This window comes from Xiphophorus couchianus, chromosome 1 (genome assembly GCF_001444195.1).
Source record: "Xiphophorus couchianus chromosome 1, X_couchianus-1.0, whole genome shotgun sequence".
NCBI classification, from domain to species: domain Eukaryota; kingdom Metazoa; phylum Chordata; class Actinopteri; order Cyprinodontiformes; family Poeciliidae; genus Xiphophorus; species Xiphophorus couchianus.
The window spans coordinates 3,005,195-3,032,963 of record NC_040228.1 but is presented as its reverse complement, the minus strand read 5'-3'; the positions used below and the strand labels follow the sequence as shown (position 1 = coordinate 3,032,963).

Below are 27,769 nucleotides of genomic sequence, written 5' to 3'. Positions count from 1 at the left end.
ATGAAAACGTGACATTTAAGATTCATGAGGTTATATTATGACAGAGAATTAGAGCTCTGCTAAGAAAATAAAAAAAGTACAATTACAAGAATAAACTCATAATAATATGAATTTAAACATATACAAGAATAAAGAAAATAATAAAAGGAGAGAGTTGGAATATTATGACTTCATTCTCGTATTATTGACTTCAGTCTCTAAATGTTACAACTTTATTTTTGGTTGAGTTTATTCTCGTATAATTATGCCTGCATTTTCACAATATTATGACTTTATTCTTCCAGTCCTACAACTTTATTCTTGTATTATTTCAACTTCATTCTCATATAAAGTCGAGTATTCTTGCAACATTATGACTTTATTGTCTTGATATTATGACTTTCTTCCTGCACAAGTTCATCTTCATAATAACTTAATTCTTAATTTTTTCTTAGTATGGTTGTAAAACTCCTTTGAAAAATATGGCATCAGACCAATAAAAAAAACACTTTTAATACAGAAATTTGGGCTTAATGAAAAGCTTGTGTAATTCCTGCTTAAAGGTTGTAATTTCAAAACTGTACTTTTTATCTGACCAACGAACCCCATCAATCTTATTTAATAGATGGAATATTACAATTTCTTGTTTTTTGCAATTTGACCAGATTGGTCATTTAGCTAATTTAACCCTATTTTATTACAATATGTACATCGCTCTCTAAGGCCATTTCTCTGGAACCGTGTTTTAGCGAATTATCATTATTCCATAATCAACCACTTATGCTTTACCTTTAAGATGTTTTTTAAGCCCTTGTTGTTTGGGAAGGCACACTCACACCATGATGATAACCGCACAAAAACAAAAGCAAGCAAGATTAAATGAAAAATCAAAACACACCAATTTCCAGCCTTTGCTGTAAATTTAAAATCATTTCACGATTCTGCTCATGACATTAAGAACATGAAAAGTTGTTATCCTAATTTATGCGAAAATCCACTTAGATCTATTGCTGGTCAAACATGCAGTGTGACGTAGGGGCAAACCCTCTGTTACAGCATGGAGATATTTCCTTTGGTCATGCCTATTGCGTTGTCTTTGGGGTGTGTGTGTCTTCTAAGGTAACCCATCCCAGCCCACCTCCCTCCACTATATGAGTCCCTACCAGATGAATGCATATGCCATGGCCCTGAAAGCAGTGGGGGAGATTATCCAGGACTACGACAGTGACAAGCTCTTTCCTGCCTACGGTTTTGGAGCTAAGCTGCCCCCTGATGGCAAAATCTCCCACGCCTTCCCACTGGTAAGACGGGGACACACACACAAAATATATAAATTCACACTTGCTGAGCACGTCCGTGCAGTCGGCTTGGGCCAAGACGTGTGGCTACAACAACAGCTGGGCACACGAGTTGAGACGATAGCTCATCTGCCTGCCAGCGGGAATCTCCCGGCAACCCCTCTACTTCCTCCTGGCTCCCTCCTGAGGGGATGAAGGCAGACTGTCAAACATTGCTGGATGCTATGCTAAAGTAAAACTAAGGGATGTGTATCGTTAGATACAAGCTAACTCTTGATGACTACAAACGTTTTATTGTACAGGCAAAGATTATTAGGCAAATGAACACAGAATTGTAAAGGAATCCTTCAAATTCAGTAGTTTTTTTTATTGTATTATAGATGAATATGTTGTCGCATGTTATGATGGAAATAATTAGAAACAGATTTACTCTTCACCACAAACTTTTACATTAAAATACCTGTTTTTTTAACAGCCAGAGACAGTAGTGTACACATTTCTTGCTATGTAGGAAAACATTCAGAAGCTAAATTGCTCATGGGAAGCCCAGGATGTTTAATTAATTAATTTATAATAACAAATTGTCCTCTCTCTAATATAAAAGAAAAAAGAAAAAGATATTCAAAACAAAGTTAGAAAAATTATACAGGGATAAATTATAATAGATAAAAAGACACAAATTAATTAAAAAGTATTTTTTTAAGTCTGAGATTTTGATCCGTTTTTTTATCTTGTTGCATTTGATGGTACATTAAGTAATTTGTTGAACTATTTTTGTGTTGAGTAATTAACTTATTAAACTTTTATCTATTTATTTCTGAATTGCCTAATAATAGCAGGATTGGTCTTCCGTACATGACAATTCACCTGTTAGTATGACTTTCAATTTCTTACAGAAGCATGAAAAACTGTGTTCCTAAGAGGATTTATTTTTCCTGCTGCTAAGGGTGTAAGAAAATGGATGGGATAAGTGATGGTGGTTGATTAGATCATTTAACCACCGTCTCTCCTGGTGATTTGTCAGAGTTGGTTTATGGGTCATCTATGTTTTTTTCTTTTTAACTGAACAAAAATACACCAAATTCTGTAGTACATTTTCGTATTAAATTGTCAAAGTCAAGCTAGCATGGCTGACCTTTGTCCCTCTCCCTAGCTATTTTTTTAATTAAAACTTTTTTCCTGATTTATGAAATGTGATACTGTTGAACTTTATCTAGTAGTCATAGTTTTGACAGTATCAATTAATTGCATCGTATCTATACACAATTACCCTGTTTCCATTAGCATAGTTTCCTTCCTATGTGTGTGCCTGTGTCTCCATATTGTTCTTCTCCGTGTTGCAGAATGGCGACAGCGATCAGCCAAACTGTGTGGGCATAGAGGGAGTTCTGGAGGCCTACTTCCAGAGCCTGAGGACAGTGCAGCTGTATGGACCCACCAACTTCGCACCAGTTATCAACAAAGTAGCAAAGTAAGCTCAAAGGAATCCAACATTTTACTCTGATACACATTCATTTAAGACGAATCCCACCACTTCTAGCTTATGGCTAGATATCAAGTCAAAGATCAGAATAGCTTGGGGAGGGCTGTGACTGTTTGATTCTTATTTTAATATCTGAAACTTAAAGGATTGAGAAGTGCATTTATTTTTTCACAAATTTCTCTCTCTTGGTCTGTTCTTGTTTAACAAAATAGTAGACTTTTTAAAATGAATTTCAAAACTGTTTAGGACAGATCATTCAGCAGTTATACACCTACCACAGAAAGGGGGTGTACTTTCTTTTTATCATGACTGTGAGCTAAAAAGATTATAGCTTCAAAATGTATCAGTAAAAAATCCCACATCCCCAAACACTAGGACTTTTTTTAAATTTAAGGAGTGAAGTGGTGTAAGACATTTGTGTTTGGTTTTACCTTTTGTGCTCATTTATAAATTTTTCATAATTAATTTGCACTTTATTCCATTGATATCCATGTTTAGCAGAAGTTCAACATTGTTGGTAAAATCACCTTAAAGTTGGATGACAGACATGTTACCAGAACATATCATCACTGTCGGTTTCCCAAAATAAACTAAAGATGCAACAAACAACACAATTTATTAGGTTTTGCTTCTGTTTAAAGACATCAGTGAATTCTATAGCCTGTAAAGTTTTTGTTGAAATGATGTCTAATTTGACTCCCCATACCAGGCAGTGCAGCATGCTAAACGTTGTTTTTGTTATTGTCTCTTCTAATCACATGAGACGCAGACCAAAATGGATTGAAGTAAATTCTCCACTGTTTCCAGTAAATCCTGTGACTAATGCAAGTTTTTTTTTCTGTTAGTTTTTTGCTGGTGCAGGCTTTTCCCGCATTAAAATTTGTTTACAGCATCCTCCTCTTCTGTTTGGGGAGTGGAGATCTTTTCATTATCCCTCAAACTTATCTTGGATTTCCCTTCAGACACTGTCGTGCTTGTCTCCTAATCTAGATTCTTGGAGCAAACGCCATGTTTATGTCCCACAATCCTTCAGTTTGGAGCTTTTTTGTGGACTGGTAGTTGAAGTGTAATAGACTTTTACAATACATGACGTGGTAAGTGGTTGTCAGACAGAAAAGACTGCTGAAACAAGTATCATCCTACACACGGTTTACCATTTTTGTATTTGGCCTGTTGGATTTCTGGAGGATATACAATATGTCATAATATATATGTAAACGTTTTCAAATAATTCATAATTCATCTTTTTTTTACACAAACCATATTCTTTAACAGAGTGTTGTTCAATTTTGAGAGCCACAGGAGACATTGTTCTGACATAAAGAGCCTGGATGTCCCACTTACACTTTGAGAGAATTTACCACTGTCAGGTCTAAATACCTATTAGAGACAATTTAAACAAACATAGGAAAGACAAGAGAGTTAGATTCTTTGTTTCTCGCGAGGAGAACGGACAGAGATGTGCTTTCAGTTACAAATCTCCTACCGCTCTGAAAAACACATCTCCCGCTCCTCTGTTTTATTGATTTTAGGAAACCTGCCACACGGGGCGCTGCAACTCTAGGGGGTGGGGTCAAAGCATTTTAGTTGCAGTGCCAAAGCACAATCACTAACTAAACACATGTTATCTACAATCTAAATCCTTCTTGCTCCAGGCACGGCGTCGAATAGGACACGTTGTATAGCTTCAAAGCCTCCAAGCACGGCGTCGAATGGGACACGTTGTATAGCTTCAAAGCAACGGCTTTGTAGCACAAAGAACAAAGCAGAGTTTCCTCCAGGGTTGTAAAACTCAGCTGGGAACAACTAACACCTCTATTTCCCAGGGATTCCTTTAGGAAGGAATCAAAGTTATTTAACACACAGAAACATTACTTATACTAAGCGTAAAAGAATAAGAGCATATAAGTAAACATTATCTAAATGTAACTACAAGGCTACATGATACAACGAATATTTGATAATTACTAAAAATACAATTTATCCAACAACCACTTTAACCTTAGAGAACTTATTGTGATAAGTGTCTGACATTATAATCTTTATGGTCTATACTTTTTAGAGATTTATCACTTCATATAACACCAGAAAATGTCTTAGCTTTAATGGCATAAATGTATGACTTTAATGAATGATAGGAATAAATAAATAATTCTTGCAAATTTACAACATTTTGACATCAGAGCATATTCAAGTTATTACTTGTAGTGATGTGAAATATTTGGTGGAATTTGTACATCTTTGTCTGCTTTTATCTACATTGGCCATAGTACTCACTGTAAGTCATAATCTTGGAATATTTTTGACGCAGTAATAGTAAGAATTGCTTTTCTGTTTGAAAAATTAGCTTATGCTATATATGCTTAGCATGAGCTATAATGTCAGGAGTAATTGACTGAATAAGTCTGTGTGGAGATTTAAACACACTGAAAATTTTAATGCAGTTAATCGTGTTCTTTTTTTTTTTACATACAAAAGATTCCAGCCGGAACCTTTGTGCTCACACATTTCTGGTACGTCAGTAAATCTGACACATGAACGACATCCACGTAAAGCAGTAAAGGACAGTGAAGCTGCTTCTCTCAGACCACTGAGGCTTCATTTAGCTTCAACAAACAATCTGATGGGACGCTGGAAGAGATTATTGTTGTGCGCTAAAAGGAGTTAGCCTATCAGAGAAGCTACTCAAGCCTAAAATAGCATGTCAATGCTAAACATGTAGCAGCAGCACAGAAGTGCCAACGCTAATGTCAGAGTCCACACTCCACATTTTCAAAGACGTCACATAAATAATCCGGAGGTCCTGGAAACCTGAATGTGTGGAATAACACTTTGAACCAGTCTGATGGTTGGAAAGCATATTAAAAACAATAAATAGCTTTTTGTTGCGCTCATTTATATGTTTATTCATTCAAAACTTTAGCAGTAAAAAGGTTTTTTTTTTATTAAAAATGTTGCTTATTTTGTTCTCAATTAAAATGTGTGAGAAAAGTTCTTTTGCAGAAAGAACTGTGTTCATCAAGAAAAGACGTGCTTTTTGTGTTCGTCAAGATTATGCAGAGATTCTCTGACTAATTTTTCTATTCTAACAATGAAGCTAAAAATCTCTTTCAAGGCATCAAAACGATTCTTTAATCGACCAATTTCTGCCTTAAGCTACAAAAATCAGAGGACACATTACGCTGTCAATGGAAAAGCCCATTAAATGATTATTATTCTCTACCTTGGAGGCCCTAATTGTTCACCTCTGATACAGAACTGATCCTCCAACAAAAAATCCTTTTTAAGTGATGTGAGGTGGAGGAGGCTTTGACGGAAAAGTCACTCAGACTCACATTTCACTGACTTGTCATTCAAAAGGTTTTTTTTGGCGGAAGCATGACCTGCTTCTTCATTATACGATTCTAAACGGGAACATCATTTAGCAAATGAACACGCTCTATTGAGCATCGTCTGTCCATCCATCCATCCATCCATCCATCTTCCTCCGCTTATCCGAGGTCGGGTCGCGGGGGTAGCAGCTTCAGAAGGGAGGCCCAGACTTCCCTCTCCCCGGCCACTTCTTCCAGCTCTTCCGGGGGAATCCCGAGGCGTTCCCAGGCCAGCCGAGAGACATAGTCCCTCCAGCGTGTCCTGGGTCTTCCCCGGGGCCTCCTCCCGGTGGGACGTGCCCGGAACACCTCACCAGGGAGGCGTCCAGGAGGCATCCTGACCAGATGCCCAAGCCACCTCAACTGGCTCCTCTCGATGTGAAGGAGCAGTGGCTCTACTCTGAGTCCCTCCCGGATGACTGAGCTTCTCACCCTATCTCTAAGGGAGAGCCCAGCCACCCTACGGAGAAAACCCATTTCGGCCGCTTGTATCCGCGATCTCGTTCTTTCGGTCATGACCCAAAGCTCATGACCATAGATGAGGGTGGGAACGTAGATCGACCGGTAAATCGAGAGCTTCGTTTTTTGGCTCAGCTCTCTCTTCACCACGACGGACCGGTACAGCGCCCGCTTGACAGCAGACGCTGCGCCAATCCGCCTGTCGACCTCCCGCTCCCTTCCTCCCCCATTCGTGAACAAGATCCCGAAATACTTAAACTCCTCCACTTGGGGCAGGACACCCCCCCTGACCCGGAGAAGGCACTCTACCCTTTTCCGGCTCAAGACCATGGCCTCGGATTTGGAGGCACTTATCCCCATCCCGGCCGCTTCACACTCGGCTGCGAACCGCTCCAGCGAGAGCTGCAGATCACGATCCGATGAAGCCAAAAGGACCACATCGTCTGCGAAAAGCAGGGATGAGATCCTAAGGCCACCAAATCGGATCCCCTCAACACCTTGGCTGCGCCTAGAAATTCTGTCCATAAAAGTGATGAACAGAATCGGTGACAAAGGGCAGCCCTGGCGGAGTCCAACTCCCACCGGAAACGAGCCCGACTTACTGCCGGCAATGCGGACCAGACTCTGACACCGGTCATACAGGGACCTGACAGCCCGTATCAAAGGGCCCGGTACCCCATACTCCCGGAGAACCCCCCACAGGGCTCCCCGAGGGACACGGTCGAACGCCTTCTCCAAGTCCACAAAACACATGTAGACTGGTTGGGCGAACTCCCATGCACCCTCCAGGACCCTGCCGAGGGTGTAGAGCTGGTCCAGTGTTCCACGACCAGGACGAAAACCACACTGCTCTTCCTGAATCCGAGGTTCGACTATCCGATGGACCCTCCTCTCCAGGACCCCTGAATAGACCTTGCCAGGGAGGCTTAAGAGTGTGACCCCTCTATAATTGGAGCACACCCTCCGGTCCCCCTTTTTGAACAGGGGGACCACCACCCCAGTCTGCCAATCCAGGGGAACTGCCCCCGATGTCCATGCGATATTGCAGAGTCGCGTCAACCAACACAACCCTACAACATCCAGAGCCTTAAGGAACTCCGGGCGGATCTCATCCACCCCCGGGGCCTTGCCACCGAGGAGCTTTTTAACCACCTCGGCAACCTCGCCCCCAGAGATTGGAGAGCCCAACCCAGAGTCCCCAGGCTCCGCTTCCTCAGTGGAAGGCATGTTGGTGGGATTGAGGAGGTCTTCGAAGTACTCTGCCCACCGACCCACAACGTCCCGAGTAGAGGTCAGCAGCACACCATCCCCACTATAAACAGTGTTTGTGCTGCACTGCTTCCCCCCCCTGAGACGCCGGATGGCGGACCAGAATCGCCTCGAAGCCGTGCGGAAGTCTTTCTCCATGGCCTCTCCAAACTCCTCCCACGCCCGAGTTTTTGCCTCAGCAACCGCCCGAGCCGCATGCCGCTTCGCCCGCCGGTACCCATCAGCTGCTTCCGGAGTCCCACAGGCCAAAAAGGCCCGATAGGACTCCTTCTTCAGCCTGACGGCATCCCTCACCGAAGGTGTCCACCAACGGGTTCGAGGGTTGCCGCCGCGACAGGCACCGACAACCTTGCGGCCACAGCTCCGATTGGCCGCCTCGACAATGGAGGCACGGAACACGGTCCACTCAGACTCCATGTCCCCCACCTCCCCATCGTCTGCATCGTCTGTCTTTATCAAATTGTCAATGGTCTTTCAGTTCAGAAAAAAAGAAAAAAACATGAATAGAAACTGTTTATAATTTCTGCTGTAAACCTCTTCCTGCAGTTTTTAATTAAAAGAGCAGTTCAGTGAAACTAAAGCAGGGTGTTGTTTTAATATTTTGTTAAGTGAGTGGTTTGAATTATTAGGCTGCCTTCTCTTTTGTCCATGTTCTGGTAGGAGAACTGTCCATGTTGAAACTGAACTCATTTACTGTCATGTATTTCACATGAATATCATTAACGTCTGGAAACATCAGAATTAACCAAGAACATCTAAAAAAGGGAATTCAAATCGAATGCTTGGATTACAATAGGCATTTTTCTGAGTGGATTGTAAAAATGGAATACAATCTGCTTTCCTGGAAACTTATTGAATATCCCATTAAAATTCATAATGGAAACTGTGAAGAGAAAAACTGTCGTCCTTTCTAGTGGAGCATTAGTTCAGTCCTGCACTGGGGGAGCAGACAATAGCCGCTGACGTTTGAATAGGACCGTTTCTCCAGCTGGAAGTATTTATTTCATGGATGCCCTATTTTCTTTCTCTGTTGTCTACAAGTGTTTGTTTGTGGCTTACCTTCGGCATCGAAATGTGTCCAGTCCCTTGATAAAAACAGCGTTGTCTCTTTGTTTAACCAGCTTTTGCTGAATTTAAATGAGGCTGAGGAGCTTCCGGATGCTTTCATTTGAGGAAGAAAAACAACACAATGCAGTAATTCTTTTTGTTCAGCCAATAACATCAAGGAGTATCTGAGTCATTTTTTGTGTCGGCACTAAATTGTCAGGAATGCAGAGAGCTAGGTGTTTAACCATAATGCTTGTTTATTCCTTGTTTTAATGTGAAAAATATGTTGTTGTTTTTACCATCCAGCCATTCCTAATCTTGGACAGAGCTTGAGTGGTATCAGTTCTTGCTCTTCTTTTTTTTTTTTTTTGCAAGAAAGCACCAACTATAACACTGGGAAATGATCTTTATTGGCTGGAGGCAAGTTTACTGAGACCAAACCAGTTAAAATGTATGAGTCTCATGAAAACCAGCAACCATATAAAATGTTTTAAACACCGTCTTCAAGACTTTGGAGTTAGTTTTGTTTTATTGAACCTAATCTGTGTAAAACAAGAGAAAACACTGAAGTTTCTTATGAAAAGAAAGTTTAGTAACAAAAACTGAAGCTGAGTAAATATTTTCATAAAAAGAAATGAATTAGTAATTAAATTCACAAAGTTCTGCCCTCCGCCCTGGAGGTTTGGACTTTGTAATTTCTCAGAGTTTCGTGTCTCTGGTAAGGCACAGATCCACCAGTAAACCGGAGCATTCGCTACGTCAGGACTTATTCAGCAATTATGTTCCAAAACTCTCTTTTGGAAACACAAAAATGTAAACTCAAGCAAATGTAAACTTTAGTGCACGATTGAAGAAGCTACTTCAACTTCTGCCGTTTCCAGCGATATTTCAAAATGCACATAAAAAACATTAACAGACACACAGCTATGTTCCACAGAGCTGATTTTATAGCTGCTGTTTTAAGCTGAATTTATAAAGATTGATTGTTATTTTGTTATAAGCCTGATAGTGTTTATAAGTCCTGACTGAAACAGAATCTACCATCATAAGCACACTTCATAAACACCAATCAAAGCCTTGAAGTGCCAGTTAGCATCAGAGGTTTGATGAAAACTGATGGTGGTATAAAACAGCATTTAAATATTTTGTAAAAATCATATTGCAACACATTGGATAGAACAAATATTTTAAGTAAGTTAATGACAACTTTATTGTTTAGTAGAACCATGTAACAACCGTGGTTAGGGTTACGAGACGAGGGTTATCTATGATGCTCCAGATGAGTGACCAATAATTAGAACTTACTTATAAATGAGCCAAAATTCTGTTGAAAATTTTTACCTCAGGTCAAGGAAGTAGAAATGTTTGCTCGTACAAATCAAAGAAACATAATAGTTTGTTTTTTGTTGCATTGCTATAAATAACTAATACAGTCATGCCAGCCAGACCTTTTTATTTTGCTGACTGCATTTACTTGAACGGTGTCCAAGCTTTGTACATTTTTTAAATAACATTATATATTGTCATAACCCAACATTGCCCTACATATACACTATGTTAGATTTTCAGAACTTGATTCAACCTCTTTCCTCTTCCAGAGGGTGCAGGTGCTCTTTGAGTTTATGTGCCTCATCAGAATGTGAGCTTTAAACCGTGTGTATGTGTGTGTGTGTGTGTTTGCGTGTGGGTGTGTGTGTGTGTGTGTCCCCAGCTGTGCAGCAGAGATTACAGATGGCTCTCAGTACTTTGTCCTGCTGATGATCACAGATGGAGTGATATCTGACATGGTCCAGACCAAAGAGGCAGTGGTCAACGTGAGTGAACTAACACACATATACACACAACACACACAACACATGTACAACACATGGAAGAAGAAGCAAAGAAACAAAAGAAAACACAGCTAGAACCTGATGGGTTACAGTCCTGCCATCTCAGTTAGCAATAATATTTATGTATATTGTTGTGTCCCTTCATTGTGTTTTTTGTGCTGCTAGAAAATGAGGCAGGGTATTTTCTGACAATAGTTTTTTTATTTATTTGGTTTGGATAAAAACCTGCTGCCTGCCAGGAAAATATTTCGAGATAATTGCTTTAACCCTGAAAATGTCCCAGCCGTAAAACATTAAAAATAGTGTTGACATCTCATTGAACCTTGGCTATAAGCATTTTTCAGGGTGTTGCATCAGTTTAAAAGCCTTCCCCAAAGTGAAGCTGCAATACATCCTACATCCTTCAGCTTATGTCTGAAAATTCCAGGACGTTTACCTGAAGGGCTGTTCCTCAGAGTGCAAACACGCCTTTCCCACAATTTAGTTAAGAATCAACCCAGTTAGCTCCCAATAATTGGGACTAAATCGGAAAAACATGACATGTTTTTATCTGGGGTGTTTTCTGTTTTTTTCTTGCTTTCAGAGTTTTCATCAAAACTAGTTACAGTTTGTGTTCACAGGAATTTACATGTCAACACAAAAGATGTGCTTGTTGGTTGTAGGGCGATAGCCTCAATGGGAATTCTTGAAACTTAGATCAAGTTTCTAAGTTTCCTTGATCAAAAATGCAAACACTCGATCACTTTTAGCCGTTACTACTCATCTGGTTTGATTGGAGAAGATTGAGTTAGTTGTCAGAGGGTGAGGCAGTCGCTATTTGGAAATGTTGAGAGAATAGGACAGAAGTAGCCTGGTAAAGCCAGATGTTTTAATTTCTTCAGAAGGTCTGGATCCTCGGCTATTGAGAAACGATTGCTTGATGGAGGCGTAGGCTATGATGAAATTTGAAATGATTGGATCTGATTTTACCCATTTGCTAACGTTTAGCAGTGACGTATGTACCATTGCAACTACATTATAAAGCTTACTGGAAATTGTGTGTGCTGTAAGTGGGAAGTAGGGCCACAACGTCTTTGCCACCAATAAAATCTTTTAAACATTCCTTTTGTGCCCATTTTAATTGCTCAGTGTTTGGAGTGTTTCACTTCTTCCACTGCCATCGCCACCCTACTACCATAGGCAGACCACGATTCTAAAACAGTGCAGAAAATCTACACAGAGCAGTAGGAAGGCAGTATCGAGGCTAAAACAAAAGGAATTGTTCTCAACAATGAGTCTTAGGTGGGTTTCTTTCTTGGTGGATGACTTTAAAGTTCTTATGTGACTTTTATCATCATCAGTGTAGCAGATAGATCGGGGCTTTCGGCTGTAGACTTTACACTGATCTTTTGGGGGTAAAAACATTGTTGAGCCAATAAGTGAAAGGAACTCATCAGCCTCTGCTTTTCACATCAAATCAATGGCATCCAGATGGTATCGATTTTGACCCAAAACAGTGTCTTTGAATAACAAATTTTTCTAGTATCAATTATATTGATGTATTGGTTACATTGACAAGCCTAACGACCAGTCGGCTTAATAAACTCAAATTATAAAGTTGATCAAACTCAACATCTCCAAACATCTGCTGAATTTAAAATGTAAACAATCTTTAATATTTGTGTCTTTTTAACAGGCAGCATTACTTCCTCTGTCCATAATCATTGTTGGTGTCGGCCCTGCTGAGTTTGACGGTGAGCAGAATAGTTTTTTTATTATGAGTAAACATGACAGAGGAGATAAAACGGCTGTAGCAGTTTGTATCATCTGCTACTTAACATTTTACACATAAACACATTTTATGCATTTGAAACAAATCTGAGTAGAATATGGGGTTTTCTGCCAGCCAAAAGATTGGCTTAAAAATCCTCTCTTTAGTAAGCTAGTGTGAAGACTATTGGTGCCTACATGTCAACAAAAGAAAAGAGCTCTAGAAAATAGTTTATTATTTTCCCCTTGACTCTGGGACTTCCCTATAGAGAGGGTCCAAAGCATAATAATATTAATATCTGGGAGCCTTCAGTACATCTCTGAGGATTTCTTTTGGACTATTACACCTGGACACTACATTTTTGGAGGTAAGTTCCTCAGGTGTGTGAAGCTTAGCACCTATTAAAGGAGCAGGTTTAGTGCCATTTCATAGCACAGTCACGTAATTATGTTACATTCAGTTGTTAAAAAATTATATATATGTCAAATATGACTAAAAATAAATTTGACTACATAATTTCACGCTTTGAAATTGGGTCTCTGTCTCTTTAAAAACTCCTGCTCTTTCTGAAACTCCACCTTCAGGAAGTCATAACAACATGGCTCTTCTATTAACCTTTCAATAATATGTTTATCAGCTGGAGGTTATTTGATTAAAAGGGCAGTATTATGTATAATCTATATTTTTGAGTTTTACATCATGGTATAATGTTATTCCCTCATCAAAAACATACCTGGAGTGTTGCCTTGATATTTGAGAAATCCTTTCATCTCCATGGCAACCATTCACCTTTGCAAAATGCCTGAGTGGACCTAGCTCCGCCTTTGAGCTCAGCATGCGCAGTTCCACCAGCTGTTTGCTAATTGCTGCTGGCTAGTTTAAAGGAGCTGAGTGGAGGAGTCATGGGGAGGACTGCTCTGTGAGGCGGAAGCTCAATAGCTTGAAAACTGTAGCTTCCAGGAGGAGCTGCGTCTCGAAGGCAGAAGTTGAGCAAGTAAAAACTGACATACAGAGTCATGTTAAAACTGACAAATCGCTTTAACAATTCCTCAGTCAAGCCTTTGTTTCTCATGGTTGTCCTGCTCTTCCTGCTTTGGTGTCCTTCCTTAAAAAAAATCACAATGAAGCAGTTCAGAAACAGTCTTAATTAAAATAATTGGAGCTGTTCAGTCAGTTGCCACAGTTAATAAACACAATAATTTACAAAAGCATTCATATCCCCGAACATCTTCCACATATCGAGACATTATAATCACAAATCTTGATGCATTTCATTGGGATTTTATGTGACCAACACAAATTAGAAGATATTTGTACAGCAGAAGGAATGTTATACAACTCAAAGAAGGTACATAAAATGAGCTTTTATCAATCTGATTATTAATTAATCTCAATAACAGATTCAAAACTGTAAATCTCACATGTCTATTAGTTTAATAATTTAGCAGAAATAAGGTTTTTGATTTGAAAATGTTGCTTTTTTATCGATTCACTGTTTTTGAAATGTGATTAATTAGTTACACATTCTGCCATTAGCTTGATTTAAAAATGTTCTAGTCTACATAGTTCTACGGAAATACATTGACAACAAAAAGTAAGAGGGAATTGTACTATTGAAAGTAAATACATCAACAGTGTGTCCTACAGATGAATCGGTGAAATAAAAAGTAAGCCCTGAAAAAAAAGACACCCGCTAGAAAAGATCAGGCTTTTACATTCCAGCATCACTCAGTCTAAGGAGCACAGAAGTGATGCTTAAGAGCAGAAAAAAAATCATTTAACGGTGACCTTGACTTTGGCTTGACTCTGAGGGGCTCAAACGGGAAAGCTGCCAGAGCAGCTGTGACATAATGACTTCTTTATGTTCATTAATGCTCCGCTCCCCGTCCTGGAAGAAACGCTGTGGAAGGTCCATGAAGTCAAGTGTGTGGCCTCCACACAGCCTTTAGATCAATGAATTATTTCTCAGAGGGGACGGCTGGAGTGAGAGTGTGCACAATCTGTTTCAGATCAGGAGGGTGTAGCAACTTCACACTTCATCACGGTGTCGTATGGCCTATTATTTCCCACTTGTTTAAGTAATCAAGTGGCAGGAGGGTTGTGAAAGCACCAAGGTGTGTTGAAGGTCATGATGTCAATAGTACCTTACAGTCTTTGTGGCTCTTTTTTTTTTCAAATTATTTCTGAACATGACTTCATGCAATAGTGTTTCCTTGGAATGTTTTCTGACTCTGTAGGAGTTCTTACTAATGCAGCTTCACATTGTGCATCACTATCTTTTTATGGCAGTACCACACTTTTAGGTTACTCACTGCCTTTATAGTGCAAACTATCATTTAGATTTAACTCTTCATGTGCGAGAACAAATTTTCTCCAGCTGTTCATGCCAAACTATAGGCTTAACCAAAAATATACTGCTCAAAAAAATAAAGGGAACACTTTAAGTGTTAAACACCTGTTTAAGTGTTCCCTTTATTTTTTTGAGCAGTGTATATATACTTCTTTTTTCTCACTCTCTGTGTCAGCTAAGCTACACACAGACTCGTCAACACAACCCAGTGATAACTCGACTAGTGTGTCAGAATTCAACACCAAAAAATACACTTACGTTTCCCAGACAAGGAACAGAACATTCAGTTTGTTACAATATTATGTTTTCAAACTTCATGTTTTTTTGTTTTTTTTTTGTTTTGGTTTTTTTACGATTATTAAAAAGTGATTATCTGAATACAGAGGTGGTTTATTAGCTAAATTAAACACCTGCTTTACTGGTGATCTGTATAGTTTGTGTTTGGGTCACCTTTGTTTTTTAGCTCACAGCAAATTCCACAGCACATCTACATGTTAAGTTTTCAAAGTCAAGCTAGCATAACTGACCTATTTCACTCTCCCTCTCATTTTTTTTAATTAAAACTTTTTCCTTATCTTCTAATCTAGTTGTTGTAGTGTTGACAATTAGTAGCAAAGACCTGTGCCCCTTTTTCTAATATATATCACATGTAAATTTATGACTAATGGTAGCCATCATGATCAAATAGCTTTCTGCCCTCCAGCAGGGAGCTTGGGCATGTAGTCATGTTGCAATGTGTCTACATTGCAACAAACCCTGGGGAGATTGATAAACCTTTAAATAATGTAACAATTTTAGTCAACTTAAATTCAGATTTTCTAATAGTAAATATCTTTGCTTGTCTTTATTTGTAATAGAGCATAGATGGAAAATAATAAATCATTCAGATTTTGAAGTTATGAAACAGATTAATTTTGATTATTTTATGACCTGAAAAAAACTACACTGATTTATCATGCTACATTCAAGCTGAACATTTTGCAAGGCCAGCTCAAAGAATCATCTGCAATCAGACACAATTTTATAACTAGCTGTAGTTACAGAAAGTCCTGGTGCTGCCACAGTGTTACAACAGAATTTTCCCAATGAGTGGTCTAACTATATTTTCCAACCAGTGTGATTATGCCCTATTTTTTTTCATGAGGAATCCTATTTTCCATGTGTAAAGAGGTGTGTGTACCTGTTCCCAGTCCCCATGACGTGTCCCACTTCAGCAATTACGCATTGAACATGCAAAATCAACACCCCAAAGCTTCTTTTATTCTCTCCCCCGGTGGCTCCAGTACTGAGTCATTTTCCCTGTGTCGCTGTCTGTCCTTTCAGCGATGGAGGAGCTTGATGGAGACGAGGTGAGAGTATCCTCCAGAGGACGTCTTGCTGAGAGAGACATTGTTCAGGTACTCCTCATGATTATATTTAAATTTGCAGGTTTGTCACAACCGCTTTTCGGCAAAAAGAAAAACCACAGGGGGTACATGCCCCCGAAGAGAGTGGGTCACATTTACATCAGGCATTCAAACACACTATAATATGACAACTGAGAGAAAATAAGCAGGCCTACATTAGTGTTTAGTTATATGGTTGAATATGGTTACTGTAGTCTTATTTTTTTTCAGAGTTGGAAAACTGATGTCTCAAAAAGGTCCAGCAGGGTCCTTTAATCATCTCTTTTTAACTCGTGCAGCAGTTTAAACCCGAATGTGTTACATTGTTAAGTTCACAGGATTGTCTGACAATTTCATATTCAATTCACAAAATGAGTCAAAACACAATAGTGGGTTCACAGAAAGAAGTTGTTCCATAGAATGAGACAAACAGATACAGCTTTTGGTAAAAGTAAAAATCCCCATTTTTGTTTTTGCAATAACGATTTTATAAGTTAAACTGTTTTTTTATAGAATCTAGTAATAGTGTAGCTACATTAGTGTAGGTTTGACCAGAGTGTGATGTCACATGCAAGGGGTGAATTGAACGCATCATGGAAGAGTGGCTATCTAATCTAATCTGTAATCTCACCAGTGATGTTTGGTGAAATCTGGGGTCAGGTAGTTAGCTACACACATGGAACATTCAAAAACATTTTAAAAAATTGCACTTTCATACTTAACCACAAACCAGACACATTCCTGTTTGCTGAAAAACAGCATGCACTCATAAATCACCTTTATAATACAAATGTGACTTGGTAATACAGTCAAAATTTCTAGCATCAAACCATGATTCACACCAACCCCAAACAAACTGGGCTTTCCAGGCAGACCAAGTAAAGTTGGATGAAATGGAAGTAAACAGGAATAGAGAAAGAAAACAAACACAGGGATGGATGAGAGGTATGGAGCCTGCTGAGCTCCATTTAAACCAGTAAGACCTCTTCCTCTTAACTGACTCCAGCTAAACTATATTTTCCAACCGGTGTGATTATGCCCTATTCTGCAGAGAGCCAATCTCTGCGCTCTGAGTGGCTAGAGAATCCCACAGCTGTTTTCCAACTTTTTCGTTTGAAACGATAACTACAATATTTTAAAGTTCATTCAGGACTCAAGCGTGTCAACTGTTTTTCCTATAGATACAAATTTAATGCCTTCCTGGTAGAAAGTTACTCAGTGGAGCCATGTACTGACCGCCTTTTAGTACATGCATATTTTTGTTTGTTTACGGTCTTAATTTTGTTAAATTATGAGTTAGCAGAACACTACAGACATAGCGCTCATTAAGTAACATCCTGAAGCACTAAGCCAGACCTTGGGTGTACTGTGAAGCAGACCTCTAATCAGAATGTGTGGAGTATGTTGTAAGCACAATCTCTGTGTTGCTAATTGGGAAAATGGGATGTATAATTTGACATTTTTAAATTGGATCATTTTCTGTGTTTTGAAAATAATGAAAGGAACAGTAAATATGAGTAATTATTAATCTTCTGTTGCAGCCTTATGAGTCAAGGATGTGCCTTGTGAGTATGGACGGATAAATAGAGCTTTATTAATAGCTACTGTCTAGAAGGCTCTGCAGGCCAATAGAGGCCAACATAGGCCTCTACCTATCACATCAGATAGAACCCAGATAGTAAAAATACTGGGAGACACACTTAAAAACTATTAAGCTCTTTACTGAGCAAAAACAACAATAACGCAAATGTGAAGGAAACTTGAATAAATTAGGGATGCACAATATATTGGCATTAACTTTGGTTCCTTTTTATATTAGTCTTTTGTTAACACATTGGTTTGATAAATTAAATACCGATATTTATTCCACAATGTTGTCGTTTGTTTCTGGAGCGGAGAGGGTTGGTCATGTGGTGTTTGGTCGGTCATGTGAAGGACCAAACAGAAGCAATACAAACAGGCAGCTGTGTGGTCACTTTTTTCAAGGTCTCAAAAGGTTAGTGAAATGTGTTGCTTAAATACATTATCAGTCATTATGTGTTATCGGCCACAACAGTAACATTTATGTCAGATATCACTGGAATAAATGCTGAAAACAAAAACCAGCAGGCAGGCTGCAGCTACTCAGGTTTTAAAATGGCAAACTGTGTTTGAATTCAGATGGTTTACATCAGATCCATTGCTTTGTTTGGCTACTTACACAAATTTTGTTATTGGTTTCAATAAGTAAACTAAAATGTGGAAAGAAGCATAAATTTCCCCCCAAAAACGACGCAGATCTACTCTGTAAACGAGCAAAATTCAAACACAACATTTACCATTTTAAAACCTCAGAAACTGCTTTTTAATACATGGAGCGTTTTCTTCATAACATAGGATATTAAACAAAAAAAGGAACATCACTATTTTCTCTGAATTGTATGGTTTTTATTTATAGTTTTCTGTTTCTACTCTGGTGACTTGTTCCTGGTTTTGTCATGATGCAACAAATATAGTAGTTCTTTTTAGACATTTGACATGAATTAATTTAGTAAATAATATATATTTTTATATAACCTATATAAATAAGTCATGTCACAACATACAAGTATATAATTTAAGGGTAAAACAAATGCCTATTCAATTCCAACCTGAGATCCACATAGAAAATCCATATTATACCCTTTGAGATCTCACGACATAAAGGGCAATATAATAATAGTATGACTGTAGTTTAATAAATGCTGTCTGTTTTCCAACTAAAATGTGTGTGATAATGATTTTTCATGAGCTATAGGGATTTTGACAGTATTTTTCAAAATTTCTTTTCTGTATTATGTCCAATTCCATATATAGTTTTGGATTCCTTTTCCTTTACCGCCTGCATTAAGCTTAACACTGTCCTGATAAACACTTGAAAACACTTTGGCATTTATCTGCCAAAAATAGCGATCCTTTACAGGGAACTATAATGGAAGTGGCTAAAAAGCATGTGAAGAAGAGTCCTCAGTGCATTTCCCCCTCAAAGACATTCATCCATTCATTCCATTACCAGATCTAAAATTGCCCATATTCTTTTTGGAAAAAGAAAACTGGTTCTGCTGCGTGTTTTATCGTGAGCAGGCGATAAAACCACATCTGCCAGCAGTTGTTTTGGAGAACCTTTCAGAGATATGAGGAAGCAGATAAAGCGAATCTTGTGGTAACAATGTGCTGTTAAGTATCCAGATGGCAGCGGTGAGGACCGTTCTGTCGGCCTGCAGAGAGTACGATACGATGATAAATGAGTGTTTGTGATGATGAATGCGCATAATCATCATCACAGGAATATTAGGCTTTCATATTATAAACTATCAGTTTGTAGAATCTACTTTGACGTCTTTTTGTCAATGCCTGTTCATTTCCACACATTAAACACCTTTAAGTAAGTAGAATTCTTCACTGTAACTAATAAAAATGCTTTTTTTCTTTATGTTGCTTTTACAGTGTAAAAGTTATTGTTATTGACCTGGTGATTAAAGCTCTTCTCCCAGCAATGCTAATCACATTTAATCTTTTAACCTTCTAGCTGTGGCTTAACAGGGATATTTAGATTAACAGCAAAAGAAGGGAGTTCAATCACTACACACTATTTTGCATTTAATTGTTTCATTATTTTCATTTGGTGACTGCTTTTGCTCTAGCAACACTGATTCACAGCTAAAATATTTGGCAGGATGATGGATCTATAACATTTCAGTTCTTTTTGTCAGCATTTCTTTTCCTCCATATTTAACAATTACTATAGAATCTGCGGATTGTACCCTAAAATGTATGAGTGCATTTATAAATACGTTAGTAGCCAATCCAGGAGCAGCATTTGTTTTCCTTGGTTTTGAATGGCTGAACCCCCAAGAGCAGAGCTAAGGAAGATAGTTGATGCTAGGTTCTGCAGTAGCACTGAGACGGTTTCCACTGTTCATACTAAAGCAGATTAAAGTATTTTCTTTGGTCTTTTAACTACTACAATAGGCAGTTATGAGCATTTTTTGAGGTGGTTTAAGTAGTCATGGATTTCAGCTAATCAGTTTTAGTTGTCTGATGCTAGCTACTTAGTTTTGTTGTCAGTTCCAGATAGTTATTATATTCAGCAATGTCTCAGGAAGCAGCAGTACATATATTTTACATTTTATCAACCAATGAGGAAAAAAGAAATGTTTTTATTTCTAAAGAAATTTTATCAAATGTCTTAAATTTACCTAAATCTACGGAATTTGAAATTTACCACAAAAAAATAAAAATTAAAAATCCATATCTCTGCTTGATGCTTTAGCAGCTTTGACAAACTCCTAACACACAAGCAAATCACTGGAAACACTGCAGGTGGTTGATTTGAATCATGAGTGAAGATGGTGGCAGGTTGGAACAAAGGAGGCAAAAACACAGCACTGGGAGTCTTAAAGTCTGCAATGGCCAGCAGGCACAGCCTGATGTTCTTGGTACCAACTACTGGATGTGAGTCATTCAGGCTGATTGAGGAATTTTTTGTTTGTTTTTGTGGTGAAAAATTTGAGTTTTTATTCAGGTACAAGAAAAAAGAATTTAAAACAATTCAGAGAAGATATTGAAAAACTGTTAATGATGATCATTTTTACACTGTAAGTTGTCATTATAGCATTTTGTATTTTCCAGGTATGTAGTGGGATTTTATAGCACAATCAAGTAACTATGTTACCTTCAGTTGTTTTAAACATGTATATATCAAATATGACATAAAAGACATTTGATTTTGCAATTTAACGCCTTGGAATTAGACTTCTGTCTCTTTAAGAAGCTCCTGCTCTTTCAGACACTCCGCCTTCAGGATGTCATCACAACATGATCCTCATGATGCCATTTAGTGTTTTTAGGCGTATTGCATGGAGTAGTAGTTCTTAAAATGAGCTCAGAAAACACACTGTTCCACCAGGTGTTTGCTAATTGCTGCTGCCGCTAGTCTGGAGGAGCTGAGTGGGAGGAGTGGCAGATTAGGCCGAAAAATCTAACCCGGCTGGGAAAGATTTATCTGCCTCTATGCTTCATGACCTCACAGCCAAAGCTTTTTCTGAACTGACAGCACAAGTTTTTGCTCCATCGATTCCATCTCTGGCTTTGCCAGAGAAGAATTCTCTGAAAGACACAGAGTACGAGTGTCTTTCAATTACCAGAATGAAAACGGATTCAACAGAGACATCACAGCCACTGATTTATCAAAAAGACTGTCTCTAAATGGCAGAGCTACCGATGTCTTTGAGGTTAACTGTTCCCCAGACGGGTACGTTAACAATTCAGGACAGAAAGTTGACTCAGATATCCCAGATGTGGAGAGGATGGCAGCTGCACCACAAGGAGACATCAAGAAGAACTTCTCTAAGTTCTCCCAACGAACTCCAAAATAGTTGGTTGAATGCCACTTTCCACAGTGTCCTGAACCTGAGGGTCACCAGGAGGGTTCTTGCTAAGGAAAATATATTTCTAGAGGCTTCATCCGTCCCCTGCTGTGCAAGTCTCATCCACTCAGCTGTCCGTCAGCCAGGTAAACACTTTTCCAAAAAAGAGAATCTCCAGTTCTTAGGAAGCTGAGGGGGAGCAAACTGTAACCAGATGTGGGAAAAGACTTTGATATGGCTCTGGGCTCTGTGTTGGTTTGGGTGGATTCACTTGGTGGTGACACAGATCAGGAACTAAACAGTGGAAACTCTTGCACAAAATGTAAAACCAACTTCCGAGAGCTCCTGAGCAACGGCCCTCTGGTTATCATCCCATCGACAACATTTCGAACCGACATACAGTAGCTTCACTTTGTAGCACTTGGGTGGATTTGGGGGGCAAACGTCATTATTCAGGCTGCAGGTCGACCTTACAGAAAAAATACTGCCTCACTGACGACAATGAATTTGATAAACTGGACATCTATAATATTGCTAAAATAAAATCCTGTTACAGTTACACACAGATATTTTATTTCTGTTAACTGTGTGTGTTGTCGCTCAGTTCGATTCGGGGTCAAAATTGCAACATTTATTACATTTTCACCCCTGTAGTTCACTTCCACACTGCACTGTCAAACTAAGAGCAGGCGAGTGACTAAAGTGTAGATTTATTGCTAACAAAATATTGTAATATATATGTGAATATATCGCATATAAATATTTATAGGCTCTAGTAGAGATTAAAATAGTACAGTTTAAGATATTCAGCCTCAATTTGAAGTAATATCTAGAACAGGTCCAGTAGGTAACCATGTGAGGTTGACCAGTACCTGCTTTAGATCAGTCTTTCTCAAACTGCGGTCCTGGACCACTGGTGGTCCGCAGGCGCCTCTTAATGGTCCGTGAGTTCATGTAATCAATTGTTTATTTGCTGTGATGTGAGCTCAAAGTGCGACGCTACAGTTAGCTTACCAAAGGATTGTGTTTAATATGCACAGCACCCTCTTGTTTTTGTGGTTGCACTGTGAGACCTTCAAATATGCAGATGAAATCATTATTTCATAAAAGCTGCAACTGATGAGAGAATTTCTGTTAGGATCAACTTGAAGAAGCGCAGAGTTCTCCCTCCATTTTTGCCTTAATTAATCCTTCAGAGGGAAGGGCGTCACAGACGGGGCAGAACGCATTCCTTCTGTTTGTGTCATTATTTTATTTTTCTCCTTACTGTCACGTTCAGGCTGTCTCATATCACACAGGTCGCATACTGTAAGCTGTATGGATTTTAGCTGAAATGAAGAAAAAGATTGAAATATTTCTGAATTTAAAGTAAACCAGAATCCATTTCAGGTTTATGTAGCTTCCAAAGAGAGGTCGCATTCATTCATTCATTCCCAAAATGGTCCCCGTAGGGAAGACGGGATGTTTCTGGGACTCAGATTCTGATGGCTGACACTGTTTGGCCACACCGTCTCGTGTCAAAATAAGACGTACTGTGGTTTCAGCTGATTGCACACAACTCCATTTTATGATTGTGTGCATCTCCTGACTCATATCTATGTACATTATTACTACAAGTATTAGATTAGGATGTGTACACACAGAACCAGGTTGTTGAAGCTTCTTTACAGATTTGATCAGATTTTTTTATTTGAATAACACAAAATGTATTAGGGCTGAAATGATGAATCAAATTAACTGTGATTAATCAACTATTGAGATCATTATCAACTAATTTATTAATTGATTGCTCATTAACTGGGAGATGGAGACTAATTTTTTTTTTTTTAATTTAAACATTGATGTAGGCATAAGATAAAAAAAAAATCTTTGTAATTATTTTTTGTCCAAAACTCAAGTGGAATTTTTAGTTTCACCTGGTACAAATCCTTTAAAAAAAACTCTCCTTTAAGCACCTTTTGCTATTTATTAATTTATCCAAAAAATGACCAACAGTTAAGCAGACAGTATGCTACAGCTGCAGACGCATCTTTTGATGAAGCGTATGCTGAAGGAATCCCGTGTTGCTGCATTTCAGGCAGTAACATTTTCATTTGTCTTTAAAACTTTGATTCAATTATTTGCATATTTGAATGTATTTCTAATATTGTGTAAAAGAAAAGGCTTTTTTTTTTTATCATTAGTTGCAGCCCTAAGATGTATGTCACATAAAAAGCAGGGGTGTGAAGACTTTTGAGAACCAGTTTGATAAAGTAAAAAAACCAAATCTGCTCTTCTATAAACAGCATTAGTAAAAAATCTATTCATTTTTTTCAAACTGTAATACTTTATAGATTTTGTTAACCTATACTTATTTGTTTTTACTTTCTTTAATTTTTTAAAACTGAATAATAACACGATAGAAACAGCAGTGTTTGTTTTATGTTTTTTTATTATTATTATTATTATTTCAGAACCAGCTGGAGACAGAAGCCTTTTCATTCTAATGGACACTTAAAAAACCCCACTACAGGTTATCTTCTTTTCATTCCCAAAACAAAAATTAAAAAAAAAATCCCACCTCACTGCTCCATCTCGTTCTTGCTGACTCTTTTTTCTGGTCTGAACATCCTGGATGTTCGGCGACGGCTCCGAACCCTCCAGTCGGAAGCAATCTAATCTAAAAACGCAGCTTTGTCGGCCTTCTCCACACACAAATATTCAACGTTCAGACGATTATGCAACCCCAGAGACATCAGCGGTGTCAAACGACTTCTTACAGCTGGCTATTTATACATCTGGTTTATCTGCTAGAAGCTCTCCTTAGTGCTTCTTTATCAGTCTAAATTCATCTCCACGTCTCCGTTCTTTCGTTCTCATCTCTTATCTCTTTTTGCTTATTGTCAAACATCAGCATCTTTTTTCAAACCCTCATGTTTATTATTCCAGGCTTTTTTTATAGAGTCCTACGGACATAATAGCCTGCTTGAGTGAAAATTGCTTCTTTTTAAAATGTCATCTGCCTAAAAAAAAAAAAAAAGAACATTACCTGAAGCGTATGTCCTTCAGTTTTTATTGTCCACAGCAGATTAAACGCTTGCAACGACGATCACAGTCCTTGATAAAGTGACAAACTTGAATGCTTTTTATGAGGATTTTGTGTGACAGACCAACACAAAATGGAGTGTAATTGTAAATAATAAGGAATGTCCTGGAATGTGAAACATGCAGCATTTAATCTAAATTTGAATTATTTTCATTCTTTCTTTAATTTTGTTTCTGATTGGAAACAGGAGTCATGTTTTTTTCATACTAGCTTCTTCCGTAGATATTCTCCCAGGTTCTTGTTAGGACTTATTAGTTCTGGGCAACACCAAAACATTAATATTACTTCCAAGCAGAAGAAATATGCTGGAAAATTAAAACCTAAATCTGCCAATGAGGTCAAAAGTAAAATTTAAAATCTAAATGTAAAACTTTATTTGTGGTGTTAAATAACTCAGTACATGACTTTGGTATCATTTTCCGTTGGTATCAGTAAAGTGTTTTTGAATTGCATTGAAAACGCCAACCCTTTGGTGAAACACGGTAGTGGTGGAATGATGCTGTGGGGTTGTTTTTCATCAACAGAGACAGAGAAGCTGGGGGGAAAATGAACTGAGACAAAAACAACCAGAGCTACAATGAAATGGTTTAGATTATGAATGCAAGAATGTGAAAATAAAGGCCAATATCAATAATAATATCAATTGCCAATAATAATCCTGCTGTTGTGGCTGATAACCAAAATGTATTGCTAAGCCTGTTGCAATAACAAATTTTCCTGCACGATAAATTATGGTAAATATGGTAAAAAATAATAATAAGGTTGTATTGAGACCATTTTGAAATAATATATTGATAATGGCATAATAATGCAAGGGCTCCTCTCAAAGACCCATGCATGTTAATTTTGTGATGAACACTTAGCTAGAGACCTGGAAGACATTTTAACTATCCAAAATAAAACACAACCAAAAACATCAATAACATGGACTGTGAAGTCTGCAAACAAAATTGCACACCACACTTTTAAGATTTTTACCAGTTAAATTTAGTGGTTGTGGTCGACACTTTTGAACCTGGTTTGGTCTCCTGTGTGCCACATCAAGGACAGATCAGAGACACGGCCTCTCCTCCGCGGCTCAGCCAAACTCTTCTACTTGGTGTTGCTCTGTCTTTAAAATTCTGATGGAATACCATGAAATCCATGGTTGTAGCTTGACAAGGAGTGATATTTGCCACAGATTTTGTTTTCCTTCCTGCTTCTAGTTCGTTCCGTTCAGAGACTACATCGACAGGTCCGGTAACCAGGTGCTCAGCATGGCCCGGCTGGCCAAAGACGTCCTGGCCGAGATCCCTGACCAGCTGCTGTCATTCATGAAGAGTCGAGGAATCGAACCGCGACCGGCCCTTTCCTCCTCCCCCCTACCGGCGCTGCACCGGCACATCTGACCCACACAATCCCCAACATCTTCTCCATCTCTGTCTCCTTTTTTCCCCTTCCTCTGGTTTCTCTTATCCTCCATTTCTTTGCCACTTTAAAAAGAAGGAAGCATCAACCTGCTGCTCTCTCACCCAGAGTCTAAACAGACGCCTCCCTTCAGCACAGCGGGGGCTCATCCTCCACTCACCTGCTGCTGTAACTCATCTGTTCCTCTCCCTCCTCTTAATATTCGGTTACATTGTTAAAGAGCGTTGGGACCGACCCCCTGAGTGGGACCTTCTGGAACATTCACAGCTGGATGTTTAGGATGTTTTCCCACCTCATAGTCGGTAGACTTGGTTCTATTGGCGACCAAAACAGAAATATTTGTTAGATTTTCAGCTGTTGCGGTTCCCTTTTACACTGCACTTCGTCAAACAATCCAAACTCTTTGGAAAACCTGGTCCCCTCCTCGCCTGTGGTGGCGCTACATCAAGAACCACAGAAGGAAACAACACGAAAACGTCCAAAGACGACATGACAATTTCAATCTTCTCGAAATGTGAAGAAATGGAGTGGTGTCTTGATTTTAGCGGTTGTAGGATTTCTCTTCTGTTTTTGGTCAAAGACCACAAGTTCATTTCTCCTAGACGATTAGGTTGTTTTCACCCAAAATTTACCCAGAATGCCCTGTGCTGTCATCCACTTCCTGCTTTGAGAGTGGTCTCTGGGCCGCTTGGCGTTCACCTTTGTATTCAAACCACACCAGAGTTCACTTCAACCAAACAGAGACTGAGGTTTTTAGGCAGACAAGTTTTCACTTTGCTATCCGTATAGATTGGTCAGGTTTCCTACAAATCAGTCTGCTTTTCAACACTTTTGACTGGTGTGAACACACCATCAGTGTTTGCGTCCAACTCCCATCATTTATCTTTATTTTTTCGGAGACCTCTCCTGAAGGTTGACATTCTGTCTCATTTTCTCCAATTAGGAGCCCAATTTGGTATTTAATCTAAACTAAATCATTTGGGGCCCTTGATGAGTGAGAGGTACAGTGCGTCGTCTCATTTGAGAAGTTTTCACCCTGATTCACGGACGGAGTGACTCGTGCTCCGGAGCATTTAGCCCGAGTCACTGCTGTGAAGGCTGCAGACGAGCGCTGGCGGTTCCAGGGTCGGGTCAGACGATGCATCAGTCTCACACACACACACACACACCCCTCTGTCTGCAACGCCACACCCACCCCTCTCTCTGCCCAGCGTGGGCCGAGGCTGGGTGCAGATTCCCCCCCCTGCTGTTAGAGAAATGCCAGTCTCTCCAGCTGTCCTGTGGAGAGGAGGAGGAGGAGGAGAGAGGAAGGAAGGAAGGAAAAGAGCCAGGGGGAGGGAAGAGAGGAGACAAGACGCAGGTATGCTCAAGGACGCGGTGAGGTGGAGAGAAAGTGTTTATCTTGTTCCAGCTGCAGTTCTGTCCTTTCATTAGTTTAAAAAAAGAAAGTATGCACAGTTAAACCCCAAACGATGCTAATCTAGGATCAATGCACACTCTATGAAAAGCAATACGACCGACTCCTAGCGTAGTGTTTGCCTTATGCATGTCCTGCTCCTTTCAGATCTGCTAGGAAAGTGGGAAAAGGCTGCCACCTAGTGCTCACCTCCCTGTATAGCCGGACCTCTATCTATATTATGCATGACCTGCTGTACAGCCCCACGTTC

The 27,769-nt window shown here is 39.1% G+C and overlaps 1 protein-coding gene across 1 annotated transcript in view; it reads left to right on the top strand.

The window, feature by feature from the left end:
* LOC114146765 (copine-9-like) overlaps positions 1-26,572 on the top strand; it is an 88,202-nt gene extending 61,630 nt beyond the window's left edge. Inside the window, exons 15-20 of the mRNA XM_028021142.1 lie at positions 1,099-1,280; positions 2,621-2,748; positions 10,618-10,720; positions 12,414-12,471; positions 16,162-16,235; positions 25,901-26,572. Of these exons, the coding sequence (XP_027876943.1) occupies positions 1,099-1,280; positions 2,621-2,748; positions 10,618-10,720; positions 12,414-12,471; positions 16,162-16,235; positions 25,901-26,083 (728 nt within the window). The 3' untranslated portion in view covers positions 26,084-26,572. The remainder of the gene's footprint in view (positions 1-1,098; positions 1,281-2,620; positions 2,749-10,617; positions 10,721-12,413; positions 12,472-16,161; positions 16,236-25,900) is intronic.
* Positions 26,573-27,769: the final 1,197 nt, after the last annotated feature.